Here is a 25,403-nt window from a genome sequence, read left to right on the forward strand (position 1 = left end):
TGCCTTCTGTAGTTACATACAGTATTTGAAGACTGGAGGAAACAGAAGGAAAGCAGTTTCTTGGTTCTTTTCAAGAGACAATTTAAAGGTTTTCTAATAAGCAGTTTATTATTTTTATTGAGTTAATGAGGCAAACTTTTACCGCGGAGATCTTTAGTAGAAGTATCGTGAACTTTCCCCTTATTCATTGCCATTTCATCCATCAAACTTGAAAGTAACTCTTAAAACAATTTTCTTTTTCAGCAGCAATGGAAAATCACTTAAGATGATTAGAAGTTTACAATGCTAACCTGGGACTTCAGAAACTTGTTTTATGATTTTAGACAGGTCTCTTGTGCGACATACGGCAAATCTCTTCCTATGCCGCCATTCTGATTATAAAATAGTACTTCCTGACCTCACGAGGATATTGGGGATAAATACGCTGAGGCGTTCCCACACAATGGCAATGGAGGCGAGACACACGGCAAGGAAGAAAGTTTTGATTCCGTCGCTAACAAGTATTTAACCTTTTCAGTCGTGAGACCGTCCTGTGAAGCAACATCTTGACATCAGGAGCTGGCGGACACCCCACATCCTGTACCACGGGCCTCCGTCTACGGCCACAAACCCGCAGCCTGGCGCGACGCAAGGCCGGCACTTCCGCCAGCCCGCTCCTCCGCCTTCCCCACACCCCGCCCCGAATGCAAAGGACCATTTCAGAACGCCCCGAGGCCTGCCCTGCCAACACAGTTTCTCCCCCCCTTCCCTTTCTTTACCACGCTCTCGGCAAAATCGCCGGCGGGGCTCCGCGCCTCCCTGAGGCAGAGCGGCCTCGCCCCACCCCCGCCCGCCTCACGCACCGACGGCCGCCATCGCCTCACGCGACCCCCCCCCTCCGCCCCCCCGCCAGGGGGCGGAGCGCAGCGCGCGTGCGCCCCGCCCGTCCGGCCCGCGAGCGCCCCCCAGCGGCGCACGCGGGGAGCGGCGGGGCGGCGGGGGGAGGCGGGACGCCGCCGCGTTTCCGGTCTCCATTTTACGCAAACGACAGCCGGCCGGAGGTCGAGGCGGTGCCGCGGGCGGAGGGGCCCAGCCCGGGCGGGCGCTGTTACGGGTACCGGGCTGTCTCCGTTTCTTCTCCTTCTCCGGGGGTGCGGGCGCAGCGGGAGGGAGGCCGGCCGGCCGGCGGGAGGCGGCGGCGGGGCGGGCGGGCGGGCGGGGGGTGAGGGGTGAGGGGTGAGGGGTGAGGGTGCGTCCGTAGCCCGTCGCGCCCCCCTGTCGCTGTGGTTACCGGCGGGGGGGGGGGGGGGGTGCCTGCGTGTGACGTGCTAAGCCGTCCCTCTCTCTACCTGCTCCCCCCCGGCTCGGCGGGCAGACCTGGGCCGGTGCCGCCGCCGCCCTGCCCGCGGTGTGAGCGCCAGCACGGGGATGGGCTCCCCCAGCTTCCCCAGGAAGTTCGCCCCCGGCCGCTGAAGCCGCCCGCAGCGCCCAGAGGTTGGAGCGGCTTCGTCTCCCCGGGGAGAGAGAAGGGCAGGGCCGGCCGCCCCTGCGAGCAGCATGGACCAAAGCGTCGTGGATCACCCGGTGACCCTCATCATCAAGGCCCCCAACCAGAAATACACCGACCAGACCATTAACTGCTTCCTGGAGTGGACTGTGGGCAAGCTAAAATCTCACCTCTCTAAAGTCTACCCCAGTAAGCCGGTGAGTTGTCGGCCAGCTGTTTTTCTTCACCTTGTCGGTAAGACTGGCATTGCAGTAACTTCTGGTCAGTCGATGGAGACTTTCCCTAGGTACTTTGCAAAATAAACAAGGAAAAGCCCGGCTGCCAAAGAGCTGTCTGTGTAAAGGCAATGGCTGGGTCTCTGCTTTTGGGGAAGTTGGCAGTATAAATAGCTGCTCTTTTATCTGGTTTAAGAAGATCACCACGTAGCATCCTGAAAGGTGGTATCGCTGAAGACACTCATTAATGCTCTGTTTTTAGGAACTGGAATTTAGATATCTAAGTTAACTCAGTTGAAGACCGATTTCTGTAAATGTAAGAGTTCTGTCTAAATTGCAGTACTTGAGCGATATAGCTAAAGTTACTACAATCTAGTGAATTCACTGAGGTGTGGGGCAGATAGCTCTTTATTCATAATATTATTTGAAGCATGCAACTGAACAACCTCCAGAATTATTTGCAGCAACATGTGGGGCCTAGACCTTGCTGTAGAAAACATCAGACAAAGGTTGTGTTTATATTGTAAATGATTAGTATTCGCCTAGTTCAATAGAAGAATTATTGGCATTGTTGATTTTTTTTTTGCGGGGGGCAAAAAAAGGCAAAATAATGGCTTTGTGTCTCAAAGGGGGTTTCTGCCTTTTGGAGAAAGCAGAAGAAGAGCAGTCAACAAGTTAGGCTGTGTCACTAGTACATTGAGATCTGTTAAGCAGTATTTGAGTTCGTGGATTTAGTTATTGCTGTGAATAATTCTCTGCTGAGAGAACCTATCTGCTGTGAAAGAAACAAATACATGACTTCAGCTGATTGGGTTGGACTTGATGGTCTTAAAGGTCTTTTCCAACCTCTATGATTCTATGATTCTTCCTCACTAGAATATCCTGTGATGTATTTATGTTTAAACACTAGTTTTCTGACTCATCCTATGATCTTGCTGAATTGGGATTCTAGGAAGAATCCTTAATAAGCAAGAGGTTTTTATGCTGCACTGTAGGTTTTAACTAGTAGTATACTATTAAATTTCAGTTTCCTGGAACATCTTTTTTCTGTTGAAAATTGGTTCCTCAACATGCCTCTTATTATTAAATGACTAGTTCAGAATCCCCAAATTTGTTCTGGGTTAAAGAATGGGGATTTTCTGTGGTGCAAATTATCTCACTAATTCCAGTTTAATTTGGATTTACTGTGCTTTCAATTAAACTAGTAACTGAACACAATGTTTTTATTTCATAGAACCTTTTAAATTAAAGTAATAACATGGGAGGGGAGAAAGGTGTTTAATAGGATGTCTCCTATGTATAGTAACACTGAAAAGTATATTTTTGGCTTGATAGGTTTTTGACATTGAGTGTTTGCTTTTTTCAAATTTGTTGAAGACTTTGTGCTTTTAGGAGCTTTTTTCCTCCTTTTTTTTTTTTTTTTAACTAGATCAGTGTCAAAAGCTTGTCGATCAAATTTCTGCATTCTCTGAATGTGATAGGCCCTGGAAATAACTTCTGCTACAATGCTATTTTAAGAGTGCATCAGAACACAGATGCTCTGTACAGGTATTGCAGTGTTGTTGAAGTGAAGGATGTAAAACAGAAATCGGTTGCTATCACGGCTACGCATAGCCTTTCAAGTTTTTACCTGTGACTTGTAGACTTGTACCTCATTCTCCTATACGCATCTGTAAATTAGTCGGTAAACCGATGGTAGCTGTAAATGTTGTCCTTAAATTTACAATTTATTAAGAGTGCGTAGTCAGAAAATGAGATGGTAAAAATAGGCAAATGAGAAGTTAGGCCTTGAGGCGGTGTTGTTTGTGATTTTTTTTTTTTTTTCCAGATTAATTTCTATAAATGACTTCGCTAAATACGTACAAGTTCCAAGTATAGGCAGATTTAAATTGGTTTAATTGTTTTTAAAGTTGGTATATGTACTAAAGTCACTGAATAAGCTAAATGGGTTGAAAATGGTGTTAAATTAGTTTGTGGGTCTATACTGAGGTTCACATTCATCAGTATTCTTTTTCCCTGACTGGACCAATTTTTCATACCTAGAGTACTGCAGTTATAGTGTCCCTAAATGAAATGTTTATTTAGGAAAAGAAAATGTGGAAAATAAACCTGTGTGTCTCAGTGTGGCAGATATTACATTCAGTGCATTAACTGCTGCATTGATTACACCCATAAAAATTAATTTAAAACTGCTGTTTCTCATCTCCTTTAGTACCTGTCATGTAGCATACACTTTGCTCATAGTTCTAACAGGGTGTGGTGGTGTGGATTTTTATTTCCTATGAAAGAATGGGAGAGAGGCTGAGTGACCAAAGTAATCAATATCTTGTAGCTGAAACAGGATAGCTCAGAGATTGTCTGTGTTTCTAAAGGAAGTTGCTGCTTTAGCTTAGGTTTGGTGGTTTTGGTAATGTGCTGGACATAGCTAACTTGGGCTAAGCATTACAGAAGGAGCCTTGCTTGAAAAATGGAAGAAAAAAAATCCACTAGCTGATGAATTCTTGGTTTTAAATACATACCTTTTGGATTATGATCTGAAAACTGTCTTCCACCTCACTTAGAAACTTTAGGTTCTGATGCTATGTGCTTGCTTAAGTCTTTTTTGCATCACAGCTCAGTGTTTAGGCTAGCAGTGAGCATGCTGTTCCTTGAAGCAGGAGGTGTGGTAATGAACCTCCTCTAGCAGAGGATGAGTTGAATGCCTTTTGCATTTACTTTGGCATGTATGTGAATTACTGTGTTTTCACATATATCACCTCTTCTTCCATCTGTATTTAAAAAAAACCCCACACTTCAGAGTTCCAGGATAACTTTCACCTTGAGAATCGCAAGTGGTAATCCTGTAGTTCACAGTTAGGTATTTAAGTTACGTAGGGAGGAGTATGGGGTTTAAGACCTCATCTTTCCCCATTAATTTCTCTAGCTTAATATGATTAACAGTACTCAGCATATGTGTAACCTTTTTCTTTTGTGGTTTTGTAGGGAGCTGAAACACATTACTGAAGGCTATGTAGTAGTCAGATTTGAGGGGTCATTTTAATCTATCAGTTTCTTCTCTGTAAAGTATTCGTATTAAAAAATAATTTGTACTACTTCTGTCATGTTTGAGAAGGTAGTTAATCAGATGGGGTTGAGGGAAGGTTCATATATAAGGTACTGAAGAGAAGAATCTGAATCATAGAATCGTTTAGGTTGGAAAAGACCTTTAAGATCATCCAGTCCAACCATTAACCTAACATTACCAAGTCCACCACTAAACCAGTTAAGGGTAGAGTAGCAATTTCATGTTTCTTGGCTTGGTGGCTGGACTATTTTTAATGGAAGTGAAAACTAGGAATCGTTAGGGTTGGAGAGGATCTCTAAGATCATCATTTCAACCATCAGCCCAACACCACCATGTCTGCTAAACCATGTCCCATAGTGCCACGTCTACCTGTTTTTTAAACACTTCCAGGGATGGTGACTCCACCACCTCTCTGGGCAGCCTGTTCCAATGCTTGACTACACTTTCCGTGAAGAAATTTTTTCCTAATATCCAATCTAAACCTCCCCTGGTGCAGTCTGAGCCCATTTCCTCTCGTCCTATCACTAATTACTTGGGAGAAGAGACCAACACCCACCTCACTACAACCTCCTTTCAGGTAGTTGTAGAGAGCGATAAGGTCTCCCCTCAGCCTCCTCTTCTCCAGACTAAACAATCCCAGTTCCCTCAGCCGCTCCTCATAAGGCCTGTGCTCCAGACCCTTCACCAGCTTCATTGCCCTTCTCTGGACACACTCCAGCACCTCAATGTCCTTCTTGTATTGAGGGGCCCAAAACTGGACACAGTATTCCAGGTGCGGCCTCACCAGTGCCGAGTACAGGGGGACAATCACCTCCCTGCTCCTGCTGGCCACACTTTTCCTGATACAAGCCAGGATGCTGTTGGCCTTCTTGGCCACCTGGGCACACTGCTGGCTCTTGTTCAGCCGGCTGTCAACCAGCACCCCCAGGTCCTTTTCGGCCAGGCAGCCTTGCAGCCACTCTTCCCCAAACCTGTAGCGTTGCATGGGGTCGTTGTGACCCAAGTGCAGGACCCGGCACTTGGCCTTGTTGAGCCTCATCCAGTTGGCCTCGGCCCATTGATCCAGTCTGTCCAGGTCCCTCTGCAGGGCCATCCTACCCTCCAGCAGATCGACACTCCCACCCAGCTTGGTGTCATCTGCAAACTTGCTGAGGGCGCACTCAATCCCCTCATCCGGATTGTTGATAAAGATATTAAACAAGACTGGCCCCAAAACAGAGCCCTGGGGAACACCGCTCATGACTGGTTGCCAACTGGACTTAACTCCATTCACCACAACTCTCTGGGCTCGGCCACCCAGCCAGTTTTGTACCCAGCAAAGAGTATACCCGTCCAAGCCATAAGCTGCCAGCTTCCTTAGGAGAATGCTGTGGGAGACTGTGTCCAAGGCTTTACTGAAGTCCAGGTAGATGACGTCCACAGCCTTTCCTTCATCCGCCAGACAGGTCACCTTGTCATAGAAGGAGATCAGGTTGGTCAAGCAGGACCTGCCTTTCATGAACCCATGCTGGCTGGGCCCAATCCCCTGGGTGGCCTGCTCATGCCTGTTGAGCGCACTCAATATGAACTGCTCCATAATATTTCCTGGCACTAAGGTCAGGCTGACAGGCCTGTAGTTCCCCAGGTCCTCCTTCCGGCCCTTCTTGTAGATGGGTGTCACACTGGCAAGCCTTTAGTCATCAGGGACCTCCCCTATTAACCAGGACTGCTGATAGATGATGGAAGGTGGCTTGGTGAGCTCCTCTGCCAGCTCCCTCAATACTCTCGGGTGGATCCCATCCGGCCCCATAGACTCGCGAGCGTCCAGGTGGTGTAGCAGGTCATTAACTGCTTCCTCTTGGATTATGGGGGCTTCATTCTGCTCCCTGTCCCTGTCTTACAGCTCAGGGGGCTGAAAACCCTGGGGATAACTGCTCTGGCTATTAAAGACAGAGGCAAAAAAGGCATTAAGTACCTCAGCCTTTTCCTCATCCTTGGTGACAATGTTCTCCCCCACATCCAGCAAAGGATGGAGATTCTCCTTGGCTTTTTGTTTTTGATGTATTTGTAAAATATTTTTTATTATCTCTTACAACAGTGGCCAGATTGAGTTCTAGCTAGGCTTTTGCCTTTCTAATTTCCTCTCTGCATGACCTAACGAGATCCCTGTATTCTTCCTGAATTGCCTGCCCCTTCTTCCAAAGGTGGTAGACTCTCCTTTTTCCCCTGAGCCCCAGCAGAAGCTCCCTGTTCAGCCATGACCATGTTGACCGTGTAGAAAGCTGTATTATGAGTGGGACAGGCAAACAGCACTCCATTGCCAAGTTGGATGATGGTACAAAGATTTTGGACTTTAGAGGTTTGTTGTTGTGTTTTGCTTGTTTTGTTTTAACTGCTTATCTGTTCTAATTAATCTCCAGATAATCTATCTCATGACCCAGAAACAAGGTTTCTGAGACTTTTCTTCTGGCTGCGCTGGTCACTTGAAAGCAACAAGTTTCTAATGTACAGGAAATCTAAAGTTTTCTGTAATCTCAATGCATGCTGCAAATTCTAGTTTTTCTAAGGCGGCCTTTTCCAAATACAAAATGCAAATAACCTTGTATTCTGTTAGCAGGGTGTTCCTGCTTGAAAGGAGTAACGAAAATGGTATAGTTCAAAATTAGTCTGACATGAGAGTAATTTTTTGTTGTTGTTTTAAACATAAATAGAAATAGTACAGCATGATGTTGGGCTCTGATCTCTCAAGGTCCCTTCCAACCCAAAGCATTCTATGATTCTATGTTGAATTCATTGCAGTATTTTATCCATTGGGACTGCAAATAAATAGCTCCCTGTGTTGTAAGACTTACAAAAATAGTGTATTATGTCACTAATTAAAAAATACAGAAAAGTGCAGAAGCATATAGAAAATACTTCTTCAGTAGAAGTGGTAAACAGTTCCGTACTGTATGTGGCAGGTTGTGCACTCATTTTTAAAGCCACTTTTTAAATTATGAACAGCTAGTGTGAATTTGGGAAAAAAGTTAAAAGCTTCTCAGATTTAATGTGTACTCTTTATAAATTATTTGCTTAGAGTATGTATAACTTTTTTTCTAGTGATATGACCATGTTTTTTCAGGGAAAGAACAAGTGCTGCAACTTTTTTGTGTTTTGCTGAGTTATAGAGAATCTGTAAAAGGCAATTGCAAGAAAAAAAATCTCAAAACTTCTGTGAAAGCTTTTTCTAATCATAGAGATCTGGATCTCGGGTATTTTTGTCTTTAGTATTAGCATGAATAAGGCTGCAGAGTAGGCAACAGAAGGCTGGGAGAGAAAGAGGAGAGATGTTGTAAGACTAGCTGTTTGCATGATGGGGAAATTCTTCAAATATTTCATGCTGATAATGCATGTCTGTTCCACTGATGTTAGGCTAGATTTTTTCATCTAGCATTTGCTTATCTTAGCGCTCTCTTTCAAGTGATAAATGCTGTTGTATTAATCTAGCATGCAAGCAGTAGTTAAACTGAACTGATGTATCAGTTGGATTCTCTTAAATATTCATCCATATTAAAAGAATTTTAAGGAGCTTTTTTTTAAAAAAAAGCTGTTTATTCACATAGTTACAACATGTTAGTGACCCACTAGTATTAAGACTATTTAAAACTCTTTCTGACAGCATAAACTGAATTGAGTGGGATGGGGGTTTTTGTTTGCTTGTTTTCTTTAACCAGGTAAACTGCCTATTGCTTTACTGTACCGGACATCTTACTGTAGATAGGTACCCCAGATAGTTTCCTTTTAAAAAGAATTTCATCATTATCTCTTCCATGTAGAATAGTTAAAAGTTACTACCTTATGAATAGCATATAATTTGTTTAAAAGAAAAAAAATCTTTGTTTGCATTACTAAAGTATCTTCAACTGTGGAAGTGTAAGAATAGGCAAAAAAGCTTACCAAAGTTTGAAGGCTACCTTAAAAAAAGAAAAAAAATCCTTTTGCTGCTTCATGCTTTTTAATGCTTTCCTCCTAGTTTACTTTTGTGTTTTGTGTGTTTTTTTTTGGGGGGGGGGAGGTGGGAGATGGGGGCAGGGACTAATAACAGAAATTCCCTGTTGAAAAAGATTGAAATTTGTGCCCTTCTTCTGCATATTTTAATTATCGTTCCATCATTCTACTAACTATTTCTGGGGGGGTTTTTTTGTTTGTTTGTTTTTCTTTGCCCAACCACTTTTACATCTACTCTTTCAGCAAGCGCCTGGGAATGGAGCAGGGTAAAGAGCAAATCTTGAAAAGAAAGGAAATTTTGAATATACTTGGTAGTTTTCTTGAGCAGCATTTGCCAGTTAAGTGTTGTTAATTGTTACGGCACTCTTGCTGAGTGCATAATAGCAGAATTCTTTTTCAGAATTAATTTGCGAGGTGGACTTGTGAAGCCTCTGAAATGTTTTTAAGGCTGCCTGTTGGTGGTTGGAATTTTAAGGGGTTTTCTTATCTGCAAATGTTATCTCCAGCTGTATATCTGTACAGCAGGAAAAAGCTAAAATCCTTTCTTTGTCCCATCTCCTAGTCTACAAAGGATCAGAGACTGGTGTATTCTGGCAGACTGCTTCCTGATCACCTGCAGCTGAAAGATGTTCTCAGAAAAGTAAGCTTTATATCAACACCATATGATATTTGATCAAAATCCCTTTTTGGGAAATAGGAATTTAGATTTGTGTTGTTTAGCTTCAAATTTTCATTGTTGTATCAAGAGATGTAACCATATAATGTTGATATGTTGAGGAAAATGTATTTTCAAGTATCCCTTGTATGTAGGATTGTGATACTTGTGGATTGATTGAGGCGTGTTTCCAACTGGTGGGAGAGCAAGTAGGCTGTGTAGGTCCCAAGCAAGTGGTATGTAGTGTAGAGTGACTTCTTTGGACAGTTCCCACTATGACCTAAATGGAATCATTTAACAGATTTGTGTTGGTTTGGGACATCATTTCATTTCTGATATGTACTTAAATCCAAGAACTTACATTAAAAACGGCACTTGTGTAAGCAAATTAAGGGTAATATATACAAAACCAGAATTCTAAATTTCTGAATAGTTTTGCTGGGAAAGCTATTTTATGTCATGGTTTTATTTGTCAGCTGTCAACTGTTCCTGATGATGTTTGAAAGTTTGTTGGTTCTTGCATGTGGGGGGTTTTTTATTATTATTGTGCTGGTTTATCTTGGAAAAAGTAATTTTACTAATCTAACTTTGGATTCTTCAGTCCACATTTAAATTAAATCCAAATCTTGACTACATATGACATCTGATGTGGGAAACCTTGAAATACATGCACTTGGTTCTCAAATTGGTTCAAAGAGTTTGCATTGATGCTACCAAGTAATAGGGACTTCCTTAAGTTAGTGAAGTTCTTAAAAAATATATAGACTAAGATGATATTTAGAGCAGATCATAAAAAACTTTGTTTGCTGTTACCATCGAAATTGAAACATAATGCATTATGTTGAGTAGTCTTTAAACTCCTTGTAAACAGAAGGATGCATCAGTTGTTTAATAATGTATTTTCCAAATATAGCAATCATATGGGGTTTAATCCTATGAAATAGGTAAACTGTAATACAGTACCTGGGTGTTGGTAATGATACTTATTTTTGTAAAGTGTTAAGGTAAAAATCAATGTACAGACTGCAAGAATGGATTACACTTTAGTATGGAGGAAAGTTTCTAAAGGAGAAAAATGCTTTAGTGAAAGCGGGCAACTGAACTTCTGTATTAAGTATGGAGAAACCAATGCAGAGGAATCTTGAGTATTGCTTGAGCAGACTAACACTGTTGTTACTTTATAGTCTTCATTCTGGAATAGCTTTTATTAAATTGGATTTAATTGCTTACCAAAAAATGATTGAAACTTACTATGTATAGGTTTACTAGAAAACTGGAGCTGGACTATTGCCAACCAGTATATGTCCTGTACCACTTAAAAGTTCATGAAAATGGTTATATAACCAATCTCAAAGCTTACTTTTGCTTGTTAAGGACAAAATGAAGTCTGAATCCCTTAAATTCACTTGGCCTGCTTACAGCAGACTAGTTTTAGGAAACACAATTTCAAACCTTGCTTATGTGCTAGAGGAGAAACTTTGCCTGAGTAATGTCTTCCTTCACTATACAGGGGCTATGTTTGACTTTAAAGGCACTTTAGTAGTTATAGGCCTTGGGTTTAGTTAAAGAAACTTAGTGAATTTAGAAACATACTCATCAGTCTTAAGCACAAAGTTAAAAATTTGTGCTGGAAGAAGGGGAGTTTTTTGTGCTCAAGCTTCTAAGAGCTTTTGGAAAAAAGGTATGATTACTCTTAAGTTCAATCTCGTTCTCTGCCATATTCTTCCTACTTGATGAGCTATAAATTCCCCGTATTACCTGAGGATTTACTACATCTCCCAGTTCAGCTTTGTGATACTTGCTCTTTGATACTGAGCAGTATCATTTCACTGATATAAAATACCTTGAGGCTGGAAGTTGTGGCACTCTTCAAGCATAGTGATGTCCAACACGTTATGTATAAATAGAAAAATATTACAGTAAACTGTCACATTGAATAAAGCTGTACGCTGTAAGCTTACAAGTAATATGTCTAGCTTCCTTTGCCTTTGAGTGGCATAAGTTCTTATCTAGAAAGAAGGTAACTAGTTAGGTTAAAAGCATTTGATGTGGTCAGAATGCTGATCACATGTGTTCAGTGCTCTCTGATCATTGCTTACTATCACCAACTGGTAAGAAATTACACTTAATGTAATAGTGAGGCCATGCTTAGGGCTGGAAACTGATACATGTGGAGGATTTTAAATGAATGTGGATAGGCTATGCTAGCAGTAATGCACAATGGTGTATAAAAACAGTTATCCAGGTTTTTTTATTCCTAAAGATTAAAACTTAAAAATGAGTAAATGTGTGTTTCAACATTTTTTTTTTAATAGTTCAGAAAACCTTCCAAACCTGGTATTTCTAGATGTCATCTCACTTAAACTGCAGCTTGACTGTGCCATGCTGATTTCAGAAGAGGACAGAGGGGAGGGGGTTTTTTGTTGCTTTTCTTTTTTAAAATTTGATTACAGAGGAAGCTGTAGCGTGTAATTTAAATACAGTCATAGCTGTTTGTGTTGCTGTGGCCATATAAGTTTCAGGCATGCTGATATAATGGGGTGTTTTCATTTGGTACAGTGAAATAGCTTCAGACGGAAGTTGTTAAGACATCCATGTTGAGGGGGGGAGCGCATTCATGAAGAATTGGTGTGGGCTGATTACTTGCATGCTGCCATGGCTTCAAGTGGTGCCACTTGTTTGCTTCCTCACTTTCAAATATTTAGGAGTACTCAAGTCCCATCTAGTGCTTCAAATAGCATTCCCTGAATGTAGAATATCTGCAGGGGCTCTTCAGTTGGGCATCTGCAGGTTAGGCTTGAGCCGAGCTTAGACTGGAGTGAGGTGGAGGCAGTGGCTGCTACATTTTTTTTACCTTGGTCTGCTCGTGGAATTCCAGTGCCTAAATTTTTCATTTACACTGATGTCTCTATTGAATAACACTCTTCATTAGATCTCGATGCAAATGTAAGCATTCTTAACTTAAGGGAAACCGAGCCCTGTGAAGGATTTGAGATTTTTCCAAAATAAAAGTTAAAGCTTATGATACACTTCCTCATGTTTCTCTGTGTGGTCTTCCATTGGTTCTGCTGTATTGCAGTTCTAGGGAAAACTGGGGGTAAGTGAATGTTCAATATGTTATTGTGGATAGCTGCTAAGAAAACATCAGTTCTGAAATAAAAGACTTCTGTTGTGCTAGGCTCAAGTTCTGCTTTATGGTCTCTCCATTTTGTATAATGTTTCTTTACTGATTGCAAATGCAACTTTGAAAGTGGATTTTTAAAGAGTTTTTTTGCTTGTAAATTTAAAATATTGTTGTTTTAGCTTTTCGATTTCTTTAATTTTTAGCAAGATGAATATCATATGGTTCATCTGGTATGTACTTCCCGGACACCCCCAAGTTCTCCAAAACCCAGCACCAGTAGAGAAGGTCACGGAGCTTCAACCTCCAGCAGTAGCTCAGTGAGTTTTTCTCATACATAGGACATGAATCTCTTCTACACTGAGGAAGCTTTCCAGGAATTCCTCTTTTATTTTTTGAAATTTGACTGTAAAATAATGTGGTGAAAGTACAGCATGCCATATGAATTTGTACAATTAGACTTGATTATTTAAGGGTGTCACTTTATTTAAACAGAGATGACCTTTTTTCAAATTGTAACACAATTATGTTTATTAGATGATAAAGCACTACTTTGTCTAAGCTATTCTTTATTTTTAACACTTTATCAAAAAATACATTTCCCTTTCTCTCCATATCCCTGTATCTTTGGCAGGAATTGAACAGTGTATTCAGATTTAAAAACCAAACAAAAAAACCCCACAACCTAAGTTCTGATTTATTTTGTGAAAACTTGTACCACTGAAGAGAGACCAGTCAAGTTAGTGCCCTTGTGAGATAGACAGGTGGAGCTTGACAACATTCATTCTGCTTGACAGTTATTGGCCAGCAGTTAGGCAGTAGCTTCAAGGTAGTTATATTGTCTGTAAGACTGTGAGAAGTAGAAAGTGTTCTGAACGTTTTATTAGTTCAGCTGTTCACAGAACACTTGTTTAGGGTGTTTTGAGTCTTCCCCTCTTCACACCCACCAAAAATGATGATGTCTTTGATTGTACTCTGTTTTAACAGAAGGGCACTTAATGTTTCTGTTGATGACTTGGTCATCATCACTGTAATTCTCCTGGCTTTTTCCAGAGCTGGAAACATCACTAAGTGACCCTTGAAGGTTAGTCAGAAAGGAATGTGTACAATACCATTGTAGGTACTTCTCATCTGTGGTGTATTGATTATCAGCATATGGGAAATACCCTTCCAGTAATAAGCTGTCTTGTCTTCATTCTTCTGTCAATAGGGTACTGTTTCTGACTGCTATGTAACAGTCAGAAATGCAAGCAGTTTAAGCAATAGTAGAGAGTGGACAGTGGTTATATCATCTTTTCAAAGGCTGTATTTATATCTCTATCTCTGTTTGCAAGCAGGACACGGGGGCCTCCTTTGTAATTGTTTTATTTCTACGTAGATCAATTGTAAATGTTGTATTTAAATGACTGTATTAATGACTGCTTAAAGCAGTCAGTATGCACAGTGTTAAGTTCTTAATACTTTGAAGGAAACAACCTAAACCCAAAGCTTGAATGGCTTTTGTTCTTCCATTTGTTTTAATTTTTACTTTCCCCTCGCTGTCTAGTGGCAATTTTTTCTATTTTTCCTTTGTAGGGCAAATGTGTTATGGATGTCTTAAGTAATTGCAGCTCCTCAATTCCTGAGTTGTCAAAGTTGAAGGGGATTTTCTATTGAGTAAACATGACAGTAATGCTTAGCAACAGGATTTGGAGATTTATTAAAACTAAAATAATGCATCTCAATGGCCAAATTGCAGTCTTGTTATGGTGACAAATAATCTAAGAGAGCCAGCTGTTGTCCTGCTTCCAGGGTAAAGTATTGATCTTGGAAAGCATTGAAGGTCTGACCCCCTAGCTTTAGGTGTGTTTCTGGGAGCCTAAGTAGTTCCTAGCTATTTCTCTGTTCTCATCCCCTGCCGCCTCCCAGCAGGGAGCACAGCAATTTGGATTGGGCAGCTGGCACAGCGAAGCAGATGATGAGTATAAGAGTAGAAGGGGAAACTGAAGACAAGAATAGAGGAATGGTGTTTTAAGGCACTGCAGGCACTGTTGTCTCGGAATATAAAGTTGCATCCTGAGGTTGTAGTTACTTTTGTTAACAGTAGCCACTAGAATTTTTGTTGCTTCTAAATGTTCTTTGGATTAAGCTTTCATTTGGCTCAGCTTTTTGAAACTTTGATTCCCAGTGACTTGTGGCTGTCACTGGGACCCATCAAGTTGTTGAGTCTTTCTGAAAACTTCACTTTGTTTATAGGTGCACCTGAGTGCAATTTTGAATTTCTGTTTTTACTAAAGGCTTGCCAGAACCAGTAAAACCCTAGAAGACTTGCTTGGTGCTTATATTCTCAATAAAACTTGTGACAAAACATTGAAGCAAATATTTTTTTAAGACACAATAGTAAATCTTGTAACAGGCAAAAAGATCCCCAACCTCAATTTTATTTATTTTTAAGAATTTGGATCGTTCTGGATCAACTGCTGCCTCACCAGCAAACCAAGAAGCTTCATCTACATCGTTGAACACTAGTGCAGATGGAGTGAGGCATCGTAATCTTCCACAAGCACAAAGCAATCCCATACCAAGCCACCAGTTCCCTTATTTAATGCAGGGGTAAGTCAGAGAGCTGAGAATTGCTTCAATCTCATACTCTTTAAAGTACTTTAAATGTTCAGTTACAATTATATGTTTTTCACAGTCTGGAAAATGATTTGGCTAGTTCATCTTGAAGCATAGATCACACTTAGAAATATTTTTAATATGAATGTTAATGTTTTAAGCCAGGAGTCAAACAGACAGTAGTGTTCTTGGTGCTCCCCTTCAGGCTGTTTTTATGTTTTTCTTCATGCTTTCTGCTCTCAACTTTCTGTTGATAAATGCAGCTGTAATATTTATCTAGTGGACATAGTTAATAATGTAACTGATAAACTTATTGCTTCTGGTTGCTTTTCCTAGTCCTTTATTGTAATTCTTATCAGAATATGATGGCTCTTAGTTTTTGACACATAAGAGGTATAACTCTTCACTTCTCCATATTGAATTCAACTGTAGAAATGATATGTGGGTGTTTTGAGTACATGTAGGTGCTTGTGTATCTACAACAGAATTTTTAAGTATTTTCATACATATCAATGAAATGTAACCAGTATATGTTTCTAGATCAGATCTGTTATGTAATAACTTTAAAGATTGTGTCACTTTCTGTACTTAAAAAGCAGCTTTAGGAATTTTTAACCCATGTGACTTTGCAGCTTCTTAAACTTTTTCTATTATTATTTTCTTCCAAGGGGAAACGGGAGGATAGTGCATTCTGAGATGATAGCTGTCATTTCCTCAGGGACCACTTTAAAGATTTCTTTCTGGCAAGGTGTTTTCCCAGTATTGTATAGATTTTAGAGATTTTCTTTGGAGAATATTGAAACAAAAATAACTATGAACCTGCTAACAGAAACTGTTGAAAATTTATTTAGTTTCAGTTAAATTTACTTGCTCTCTTGTTAGAGTTAAGCTAGATTTTACTAATCTTACTAGTTTTCATCATGAATTCCTTCGAGTCCTTTTTATTATTTACCTGAAAGGTAGTGTCTACTGAGAAGAAATTGCCTTTGCAATGGGTGGAGCACTTAGGTTATTCTGACTGTATGCATCTCCACAGAAGTGGTTATACTTGCCTTTATGACAAAGCTAGGTGACGCTAGGTTGACTGTCAAAACTGCTGTTTGGTGTAATGTAAATTAATTCTGGAAGGAATTTATAGTGTGTTGTGTAAATTACTAATCTGTAAGGAGTTTAAATGTTTTCCTAATTAGCTTTTCTTGTAAGCATACCCTGAGAGTGAGTTTTGCATCAATATGCATGGTGAACTGAATAGCCTATGGGCTTCAGAAAGGCAACAGAACCATTGTTCAGTCTTCTAGCTGAAATAATTCAATTAAAATACAGTAGAAAGTATCAGTTTAGAAGACATTACTGTGTTTGAAAATAAATAAATAAAAATGCTAAGTCTATGTCTGTATTAGCAAGTAACGTGGATTGAGAGGAGTGGATCTGTAGACTAAAAGAGGTGCTGAGAACCTGACATCAGCACTGCACATATTTCAGGGTTTTCTGTCTTACTTGGACTATCTCTAGTTTGGTGCGCCTAAATCACAACTTTCAATTTGTAGTCCAAAAGGAATCCAGATGGTGATCCAAGAGCATTCCATACGCAAACAAAACTGTAGTAAGAGGAAGTGACTGGAGACTTGCTTCAAAAGTGCAGTCCTGACCTGAAAAGAAATGCCAAAATAAATGAACCCTAAATAATCTTAGGCCTTTTTTTGTAAAAGTAATTTAATGGAACGCTATCAGAATTTAAGGTAGATCTTTGCTGCAGACTGCTGGGCACTGGCTGTGCTCCACTCCAAATAGTCTGTGCCAGTGCCTGCTGTAGTTTGCACTCATCTTAAAAAACCCGTTTTAATGCTTTCAGTAATCTTCTCCGATGCATCTGTTTTTACTTCAGGGCACTGCTACTTGTATTACAGCAATAAGAAATGCCTTCTGTTTTTTAGCTACTCTCTTAAATATCATTGGGGCAATGAAATGTAGCTTTAATGTAATTTATACACAGATTGAGACTTGTTAGGAACAGTGAAGATTTGTAGCTGAAATTTGCATTGCCTTGTGGATTTTTCTTACTGTTTCATGATCAAATGCTTTTATTCTAGCTGCACGATGAACTGTAGGCTCTACTGATGGGGAAAGGTCTCCAGATGTTTGAAAATATGTGAGAGTCTGTCTTCCTGAGCATTTTGCAACACTTTCACTAATAATTTGTACAAATGAGTAACATGAATGTTAGGTGATTAAATGATAGTTTTGATGTTTTTTCAGTTACTGGCACAAAGCTTCAATGTGTGAGCTGAATACGTTTTAGGAAAACAGCTAACTTGGATTGTTAAAGTATTACAGAGAAAGCAATTTAAAACTTTCTGTTGCTTTTGAGCTTTTGTAAATGCTGTTTTCTAAAAATCTAGACTTGAGGTGGGACTTGGCAAGTAGTTTATGTGTGTACCAAGTCAGTCTTTTGCCGTGGAGAGCAAGCGCTGCATTTTCTGTTCCTATGGACTTAGCATGGATCAGGGCCTCACTGTGCTGCGCAGGTACAAGCAAAACAGATGGGCTCAGTCCTGAAATGGCTTGCATTTCAGATTGGAGAGTACTTGGAAGCAGTAAACAGACAAGAAACATCAAGGCAGTGAGATTATTTGTCAAGTGTGGGCAGCCCATCTAATGAAATGTTTTTGTATTGTGTACATAGTAATGTTTGAAGGCGAACAACAATATGACATACTGACAGATTACAGTATGTTCTAGCACATAAATATCTTGCTTTATCAGTAGCCTTTGCTCGCTGTATTTTTTTTTTTTTTAAAGTAGCAAAAAACATAGCGGAGGATATTGAACTATCACTTCAAGCTGATACCACAGGCTCATATGAGATTAACACTAAATGAGATGTCTTTGTGGGTCAAGGTCATTAAACAAATGCAGTTATTGTAAGTCATGCAGATGACAGAGATTGAGCTTTTAAGTCTGAATAAAAAGTCTTATTTTTCCATCAGTGGTGAGCAGTATCTTCATGATGGCACTAGCTAACGAGTCTGACCTTACCCTCAAATTGAATCCCAGTTTGGTCATTTTAGGTGTCTTCCATAGACCAAAAGAAGTAATTCTGAGCTTTCTAGCCATTTAAAGAGTAGCATACCTCCTTTCTTTTCAGAATATTCTGAATCTGCCTCTACCATTTGAACCTTAAAAACTGTTTTCTGACTTATCTGACTGTTCTTCTACTGTCTGCTCTGCTTTGTTCTCCAATCTTGGAATGCCTGTGCCTATGCAATTTGCTTCTCTGCTCTTGTGCTGTTGCTGCCATTCTTTTGAAATTCTCTGCTTCCTGCCTCTCTTTCCTCCTTTTGGAACAAGATGAGGAGAAAGCATGTGCTACTTTCCTTTTTCTTCTAACAGCAAGCTGTCTTGCTTTGCCAAGAAGACCCTCTTCCTTTGGAGAGGTTCTGCTCACTGAAATACATTACACTGTGTTTAGAGTTGTTCCTGAATTTCAAAAGCTAACTTAGTACCCTGGCAGCTGTAATAGCTGTATAATTGACATCATCTGCCTCATTCTGATTTTTGATGAGCAAATACTGCTTAGCTAGTTGGCATTCTAAGACAGAAGCCAGTTTTGAATATCTATGTCTACTTTTTCTCATTAACAGAGTCAGATCTTGAAAAGCTAAGTCTTGCTTCTCAGAAAGTCCCATCTCCTAGAAAAGCTGTTGGAAAAAAGGAAAGAAAGGGAAAACCCACCAAAATACTTGAATGGGAAAGGAAAGAATATGACATAACTGAACTCTTCTGTGGTTTGTCGTGGTTTACTGGTTTCTTAATCTACTATTAAGCTTTAAGACATCAAGAAAGCAACTTTTGAAAGAGTTTGGAAGAAAGTAGAGGCTCAAATCCTGTAGTATTTCTAAAAGATGTATCTGTGAGGGAGAGCTGTTAGCCTAGGGCCTCTGAACTTTTGTTGAGCTCAGCTTAGCAGTTCTAAAGAACCACCACCCTAAAATCTGTAACCAATGAGAAGAGGAATTGGTGAATTCCTGCAGAACTCAGGCAAGTTGGGTAGCACTGCGTATTGGTGACTGAGCTGGAGAAATAGGTGTGGTTGAAAAATCCCCATGTGATATTCTACCTGGTTGAAGTTCAGACATTGCTCAGTGATTTGTCACAATGTAGTACTTAATGACACCCATGTAGAATATTTGAATCATCTCTGTGTTTTGAGGGTCAGTGTTTTATGAATTTTGGAGGAGTCTTATTTTTCAAAGTGTTTGCCAGTTCAGGGGATAGAAGAACACATTCTTAAAACTTGCAACCATAAAGATAAAAGCATGATTGATGTTTTTCAGTAACAGCTTGACAGCTTTGCTGTTCCAGCATGTTAATTATGCATAAATAAGTAGCATCAGCAGGGCTGCCAGCTCACCCTTGCAATTTTTGAAAGAAACCTGGAGTATTACCTATGATTATCTTAGTTTGTATGTGGTATCAGGAAAGTAGCTTTTGCTTTCTTTTCTCCCCCCTTCCTCCTCCCCCTCTCCCCCCAAACTGTTGTCAAAACAGGTTAGGACTAAATACAAATATAACAGTCAGTTTTAGCAGAGGTCATGGAGTTGCATGGCAGGCTCTTGTCCAGAATTACAGTGAAATACTTAATCATGTGTAAGATGGAAAAAAGATTTTAATGTCTCCCTCCCATCTTTCTTTCTGGGCATGTCTTGTATATCTGAATGCCTGGTAGACTAATGAAATCTCTTGGTGATATCTTTGCAGGGAGTGCCTTACTTAGGGAACAGGTGTAGTCTGCAGTACAATTACAGCAGTCTCAGCTTTTGCTACCTGCAGTCTGAATAAACTTTTCTTCATGCTTTATACTCTCATGCTGTCCTGAAAGATGTCCTGGTTTACTACAGTTCACTACATCAAAATCTTTGGGGAAAGAGTTGGAAATCTTGCCAAAACATGCTATATGCTCTAGGAGGTAAGAGAGGCTAAGAAGTTTAAAAGCAGACAAAACCAAACCTGAAACTTATGTATAGGACCTTTATATCTCTTGCATGTACACCAGAGTTAAAAACCTATAGGGACGAGAATTGCTTATTCTCAAAATATTGAGGGGGGAAAGTAAATCATTTACAGTGCTCTTAGCTGCATTCTTCAGAAGCTGTATCTGAAAGATTAGTTTGTTGTCTTTGCTAGTGTTCATTTCTTCGTGTCTTTGATCACAGTAGTGTTTCAGGTATTGCTTCTAAAAGAAAGTTGTAAAAGCTAGTAAGTTCTCCCTTTACAGCTCCTGCAGCGCCTTTAAGGGTGACCATTGAACATAAAAGGAATTGTGTGGAAGAATTTCTGCAGTTACATACACAATTTTTCAAAATTCTCAATATGGTTTTGTCCCAGATGCAGCTAGGGCCAGATGTCTTAAGTACAAAAACATAAATCCTCTTTCTATAGAAATAACTTTGCTTATTAATTTCTTGTATGAAGATATAGTGCTTTTTTGGAATGGGTGGGATGATCTCACTACATGTTGTTTCAGTGTTATTTCAGTGCATTATTGTAGGGGGACAAATGAGAGGAAGAATGCTACTTTAATTGTTTTTTAATATTAGTGCATTTTATAAATGTGGTAATTCAGAACTGAATATTTTTCTTTAAATCCTTTTATAGTAATATAGGCAACCAATTTCCAGGCCAAGGTGTTCCTGCTGGATTTTCTATGTATCCTGCATTCAGTCCCTTACAGATGATCTGGTGGCAACAAATGTATGCACGTCAGTACTACATGCAATAGTAAGTCTGCGTTATCTTAGGTAGTACCGAGTTACACTAACGAAAAGAAGGTTTTAAAAACTTTAAGTGGTGTTTGCAGGATCAAAATGTCTGTATTATTTTGTCTGGCTGTGCTGTTTTACACTAAGTTTTGTCCAGCAAATTATAAAATCCAGTTTTGGATTGGAATTAAATTAATGTATTAATAAGTAAAGATTTAAGGGAGAATGCAGTTTGTTTTGACATGTACTACATCTGAAACTTTGTTTTTATGAGTGTGGAAAAGACGACAAGAATAGGCTTAGAAATCTTGGTGCGTGTTTTTTGACGAACTAGTTTTATGTTTAAATTTTTAGCCAAGCTGCTGTTTCAGCCCAAGTGACTTCCAGCACTGAGCCAGTGAGATCTGCAGTTGCCCAGGCTGTAAATTCAGAACGTGCTCCTGCAAATGAGCCCCCAGCAGTGCCAAATGTAGCCGTCCAGGAGAACAGGCCTGTAAACCCGAACGTTCAGATGAATGCACAGGGTGGCCCAGTAGTGAATGAGGAGGACTTCAACCGGGACTGGCTGGACTGGATGTACACATTCTCTAGAGCAGCAATTCTTCTGAGCATTGTATACTTCTATTCTTCCTTCAGTCGATTTGTCATGGTAATGGGAGCCATGCTGCTGGTTTATTTGTGAGTACAACAGTTGAGTACAACTGCAGATCTGATACGTGGAGTATGGTGCTAGTGTATAATCCATTTAAACTGTGAAAAATTATCCAAATACAAAAGTTTAGGCACTGCTGCTTTACAGTGTGGGGGGAAAAAAAATTAATTTCAAACAGAGAAGGTGATGTGAAAAAAGAAATAATTCTCAAAATATTTTTACAGTAAGTTGGATACCACTTATACCTGAAATACAGTGCTCTTAAATGTTCGTGATATTAACAGATCAGTATTGTAGAAATGTAGAATTTTGGGATGGAAACTTAGAAAGTGGGGGTGACGGGAACAAAGTTCATATAGGTCAAGCATATGCTTGCATAAACTTAAAACATTTACTGCTTGGATATGAAAGGAAAATTGCAGAGCTAAGCTCGCTTTTATTTCCAAAATAACATGAAATTTGTGCAGTAAATTGTGTTAGGCAGAGTTAAGGTAGTGCTACTGTAATGGTGGGCACTAGATCTGGTAGAATTGCAGGGACTTAAACTCTTTTACAATGCATCTTAAAGACCTAAGCTCTCTATTTGTTTTATTAAGAAATATCAGTACTGTTGTCATCACTTCCCTCTGTATATGAAAATACCTTAGTGATGTAAATAGAAGTGGAAAACAGTAATGCTTGATACTTTGGACTGATGTCACTCACTGAGAGTTTCCTTACAGTGTAGTCTCCATCCTCACAAGAACTGCTCTGTTTCTCATGCAGATGTGATAGCTGAAATCAGAATACAGACACTTGAAAACGTAGGAGAGGCTTATTTAATTTACAGCGGTAGTCTCCATCCTCACAAGGACTGCTCTGTTTCTCATGCAGATGTGATAGCTGAAATCAGAATACAGACACTTGAAAACGTAGGAGAGGCTTATTTAATTTACAGCGGTAATGTGGTTCAAGCCTTAGCTGAAGTTTACATTCTTTTTTCCACAGAAAATCAACTTTAAACTATAAAAATTAAGGTTGCCTTTGAAAATTAATATAACTTAAGTACTTAAAAATGGGGAGGAGACCCAAAAAAAGTATTCTATATATATAATAACCTAATCATGGTAAAATACTCATCTTCTGGAACGGAGGGCTGTGAACAGCACTTCTGAAACTTAACGAACAGCTCTTAGCAAGACCCTTCTTAACCCAGGCATCAAAGAATAGCCATTTGATCTAGAAGTAAGACTTGCAGAAAAATACATGTAGCTTCATTCATTTGGAAGTACTTGAAGAATTTACTGTAGTAGTTAGCTCTTGCAGAAAAATATTTGTATTCCTTTCAAAAGAACGGTTTTCAACTGTTCCATTTTCTTCCATAGACACCAGGCTGGATGGTTCCCCTTTAGGCAAGAGGGAGGCCAACAACAGGCAGCCAATAACGTGGAAGTGAATCGTGATGGGCAACATGCAAATAATCCTGATCTTGAAGAGATGGTGAGTGAGAGCAGACATGTCTTTTGAGACTCCTATGTATTGTATTGTCAAGTATGCTGTAATGTCTGAACAGAAAGTCAGCTTCTATGAAATGTAGTTGGTTTAACCAGAAAACTTTCAGCATTGTCCTCAGTGTTGTGCCTGCTGCTTAAATTCTGTATTTTTCCAGTCTGGCAATTACTAATTGTCTCTACTTCCATCACAGACTTTCTTCATGCTAGTTATTCTTCAGGAGGTTGTTCTGAGAGAAGTTACTTAATGTAGGAAGATACTGCTGGTTACCTTATATCAGAGCTCTGAAAAGAAGCAGTTGAATTGCTTCAATTTCTGTTTTTAAAGGAACGACTTATGGATGACGGGATTGATGAAGACAGTGGAGAAGATGCAGGTGAAGATGCCAATATAGAGCAGCAGCCTGGATTCATGGCTTCTGCTTGGTCCTTTATCACAACCTTCTTCACATCACTCATCCCTGAAGGGCCTCCACAGGTTGGCAATTAAAGTGGAAAAAGAACTGTGTCAGGCAGCCTCAGTAGCCATACGTAGAAGTGGAGCAGATTCTAGAGAGTGTTTTAAATACAGTGCAATTCCTGAAAATTTATAATGTTATCTTTTTGATCACGGTGTACAAAAATGTGTATTTTCTTTTGGCTTTCTCATGCATTGAATATTTTAAGCACAAGTGGACTACTAAATCCTTTCTTTAAGATTCTTCTTTTTCTGAAGAATAAAATGTAAGATACTGGTCTTCCATGTCTTATTTTATTTTCAAATGTGTATTATACTGAGGCGAAAAGCTTGTACTTAATCTGCGCCATTACCTCTTTAAAGAGCTGTTAAAAATACTAAGATGAATAGATAGCATTTGGAAAGGTCTGTCAACATTCATAACTTTAATGTATCTTGCGTTAGTCTTATGCAGGGTATGAATTATCACTTGGGATTTGGAGTTTATATCATTCCTGAAAGAATGCTGTAAACACGAGGACTACTTGTTAATGGCATGTTGTCTTCATGCCACAAAATACTAAGCCTCTTCTCATACATCTAGAAAGCTAAAAGCTTTTTCTTGAGGCTGTACTGAAGTTCATTAAAGTTGGAGATGTTTGACAGCTCTTCAAAAACAGTTGACAATGATGGGGTAAATCTTAAGTGTTTGATACGTACAGTACTTTTTAAGAAAAATATAGCTGTCCTGGGGAAAAACATGTACATTAGTTTTTTTTAATAAAAACTGTTATGGTAACTGTTTTGGATGTTTATATGCGTATTTGAATGCAAACAACTAAATACTGCATCATTAAGGATCAGAATATGATAGATTTGAGTGGAATAAAGTTATGGTGGCATTACTGATACTGACTAAAGTATGTTTGTAGCAGCGCATACACAGTTACGGGTGTGATCTCAACAGCAGGCTATCTGTATTCTTAAACTTAACCTGATCAAAACTGAGAAAAGGAAAATTGTACATGAGAAAATAGCACAGTGCTACTGTCAGTTTGGTTTTGGTTGCTTTCTTTAGATTTTAGTAATAGTCAAGAAGTTTCATATGGTTTTTGTTCCTAATTCTGAAGTTATCATGTGTTACCTAACTTAAAAATGGCTGCAAAGATTCTGTTATACTACAACCAAAAGAAAGCTTACACAATTTTCTATTTTCCAAGTACAGGGCAAAACTCTTAAGTAGGTCTGAACAAATGAAGAAATAAGGGTTTATTTTGTGCTTGCTCATGTCAAACTGCTGAAGCTATACAGTGAAGTTTTAAAACTTAAAGTACTTTCTTTGGGTTTATGCTCTGAAACATTTGTCAGGATTTCTAGGCCTTACTGAGAGTTGATTCTCAATTGGAAAAAATAAATTTGAATAACGATCTTAATTTAAACAGCATAGATAAAATGTTTGAGTTGGAAAATAATTCTCATTTACAAACCTGTCAGGGGAAATAGAAATGTAAGTCTTACAAGCATCAATTATTTTATTTGCTGTATAGGCAGCAATGATGAACAAATCATGTTTAATTATGATGTTTTATTCCCATGTTACTATGGAGAGCTGCTTTCAATGTAGGTTCTTTACTACATAAACATAAAATGTGTAGAATTGTACAAGAAATGTGACCCTTCTAATTTCATGGATAGCTCTAACTTGATTAACGTTTAAGAACTATTACAAAAAACTTAACATTTTTAAACGAATGGCACAGAGTGGCAGTCTTGGATGTCATAAGACTTACTTCTGGAATGCATCAAAGAGGTTTCATCTATTTGACTTGTGTCTTCTCCCTCCTACTTTTCCCAAAAATTCACTTTTCTTTTTGTCCTAAGGTTAGTGTGTCTGTAACCTGTGCAGTTACAACCTACTGGTATCCAGCTGCTGACAGCTGTGAGTTGCTTCTTGCTGTCAT

The 25,403-nt window shown here is 39.4% G+C and overlaps 1 protein-coding gene across 3 annotated transcripts; it reads left to right on the forward strand.

The window, feature by feature from the left end:
* The first annotated feature begins 1,439 nt into the window (after positions 1 to 1,439).
* HERPUD2 (HERPUD family member 2) lies at positions 1,440 to 24,246 on the forward strand. 3 transcript variants are annotated; one of them, XM_075704855.1, is made up of 8 exons: positions 1,440 to 1,683; positions 9,294 to 9,371; positions 12,714 to 12,827; positions 14,942 to 15,099; positions 20,761 to 20,883; positions 21,219 to 21,542; positions 22,881 to 22,995; positions 23,335 to 24,246. In XM_075704855.1, the coding sequence occupies exons 1-8, from the start codon at positions 1,537 to 1,539 to the stop codon at positions 23,494 to 23,496; spliced, it is 1,221 nt and encodes a 406-aa protein (XP_075560970.1). In that variant the 5' UTR covers positions 1,440 to 1,536; the 3' UTR covers positions 23,497 to 24,246. The 3 variants fall into 3 exon arrangements, with proteins under 3 accessions (XP_075560970.1, XP_075560971.1, XP_075560972.1); XM_075704856.1 differs by lacking the exon at positions 9,294 to 9,371; XM_075704857.1 differs by lacking the exons at positions 9,294 to 9,371; positions 12,714 to 12,827.
* The last annotated feature ends 1,157 nt before the right edge of the window (positions 24,247 to 25,403 follow it).

This window comes from Pelecanus crispus, chromosome 2 (genome assembly GCF_030463565.1).
Source record: "Pelecanus crispus isolate bPelCri1 chromosome 2, bPelCri1.pri, whole genome shotgun sequence".
NCBI classification, from domain to species: domain Eukaryota; kingdom Metazoa; phylum Chordata; class Aves; order Pelecaniformes; family Pelecanidae; genus Pelecanus; species Pelecanus crispus.

Coding starts and splice junctions, on each gene's coding strand:
- HERPUD2 (XM_075704855.1), top strand. CDS start 1,537: ATGGACCAAAGCGTCGTGGATCACCCGGTGACCCTCATCATCAAGGCC. Junction 15,100..20,760: donor TTCCCTTATTTAATGCAGGG/GTAAGTCAGAGA, acceptor ATCCTTTTATAG/TAATATAGGCAACCAATTTC. Junction 21,543..22,880: donor GCCATGCTGCTGGTTTATTT/GTGAGTACAACA, acceptor TTTCTTCCATAG/ACACCAGGCTGGATGGTTCC.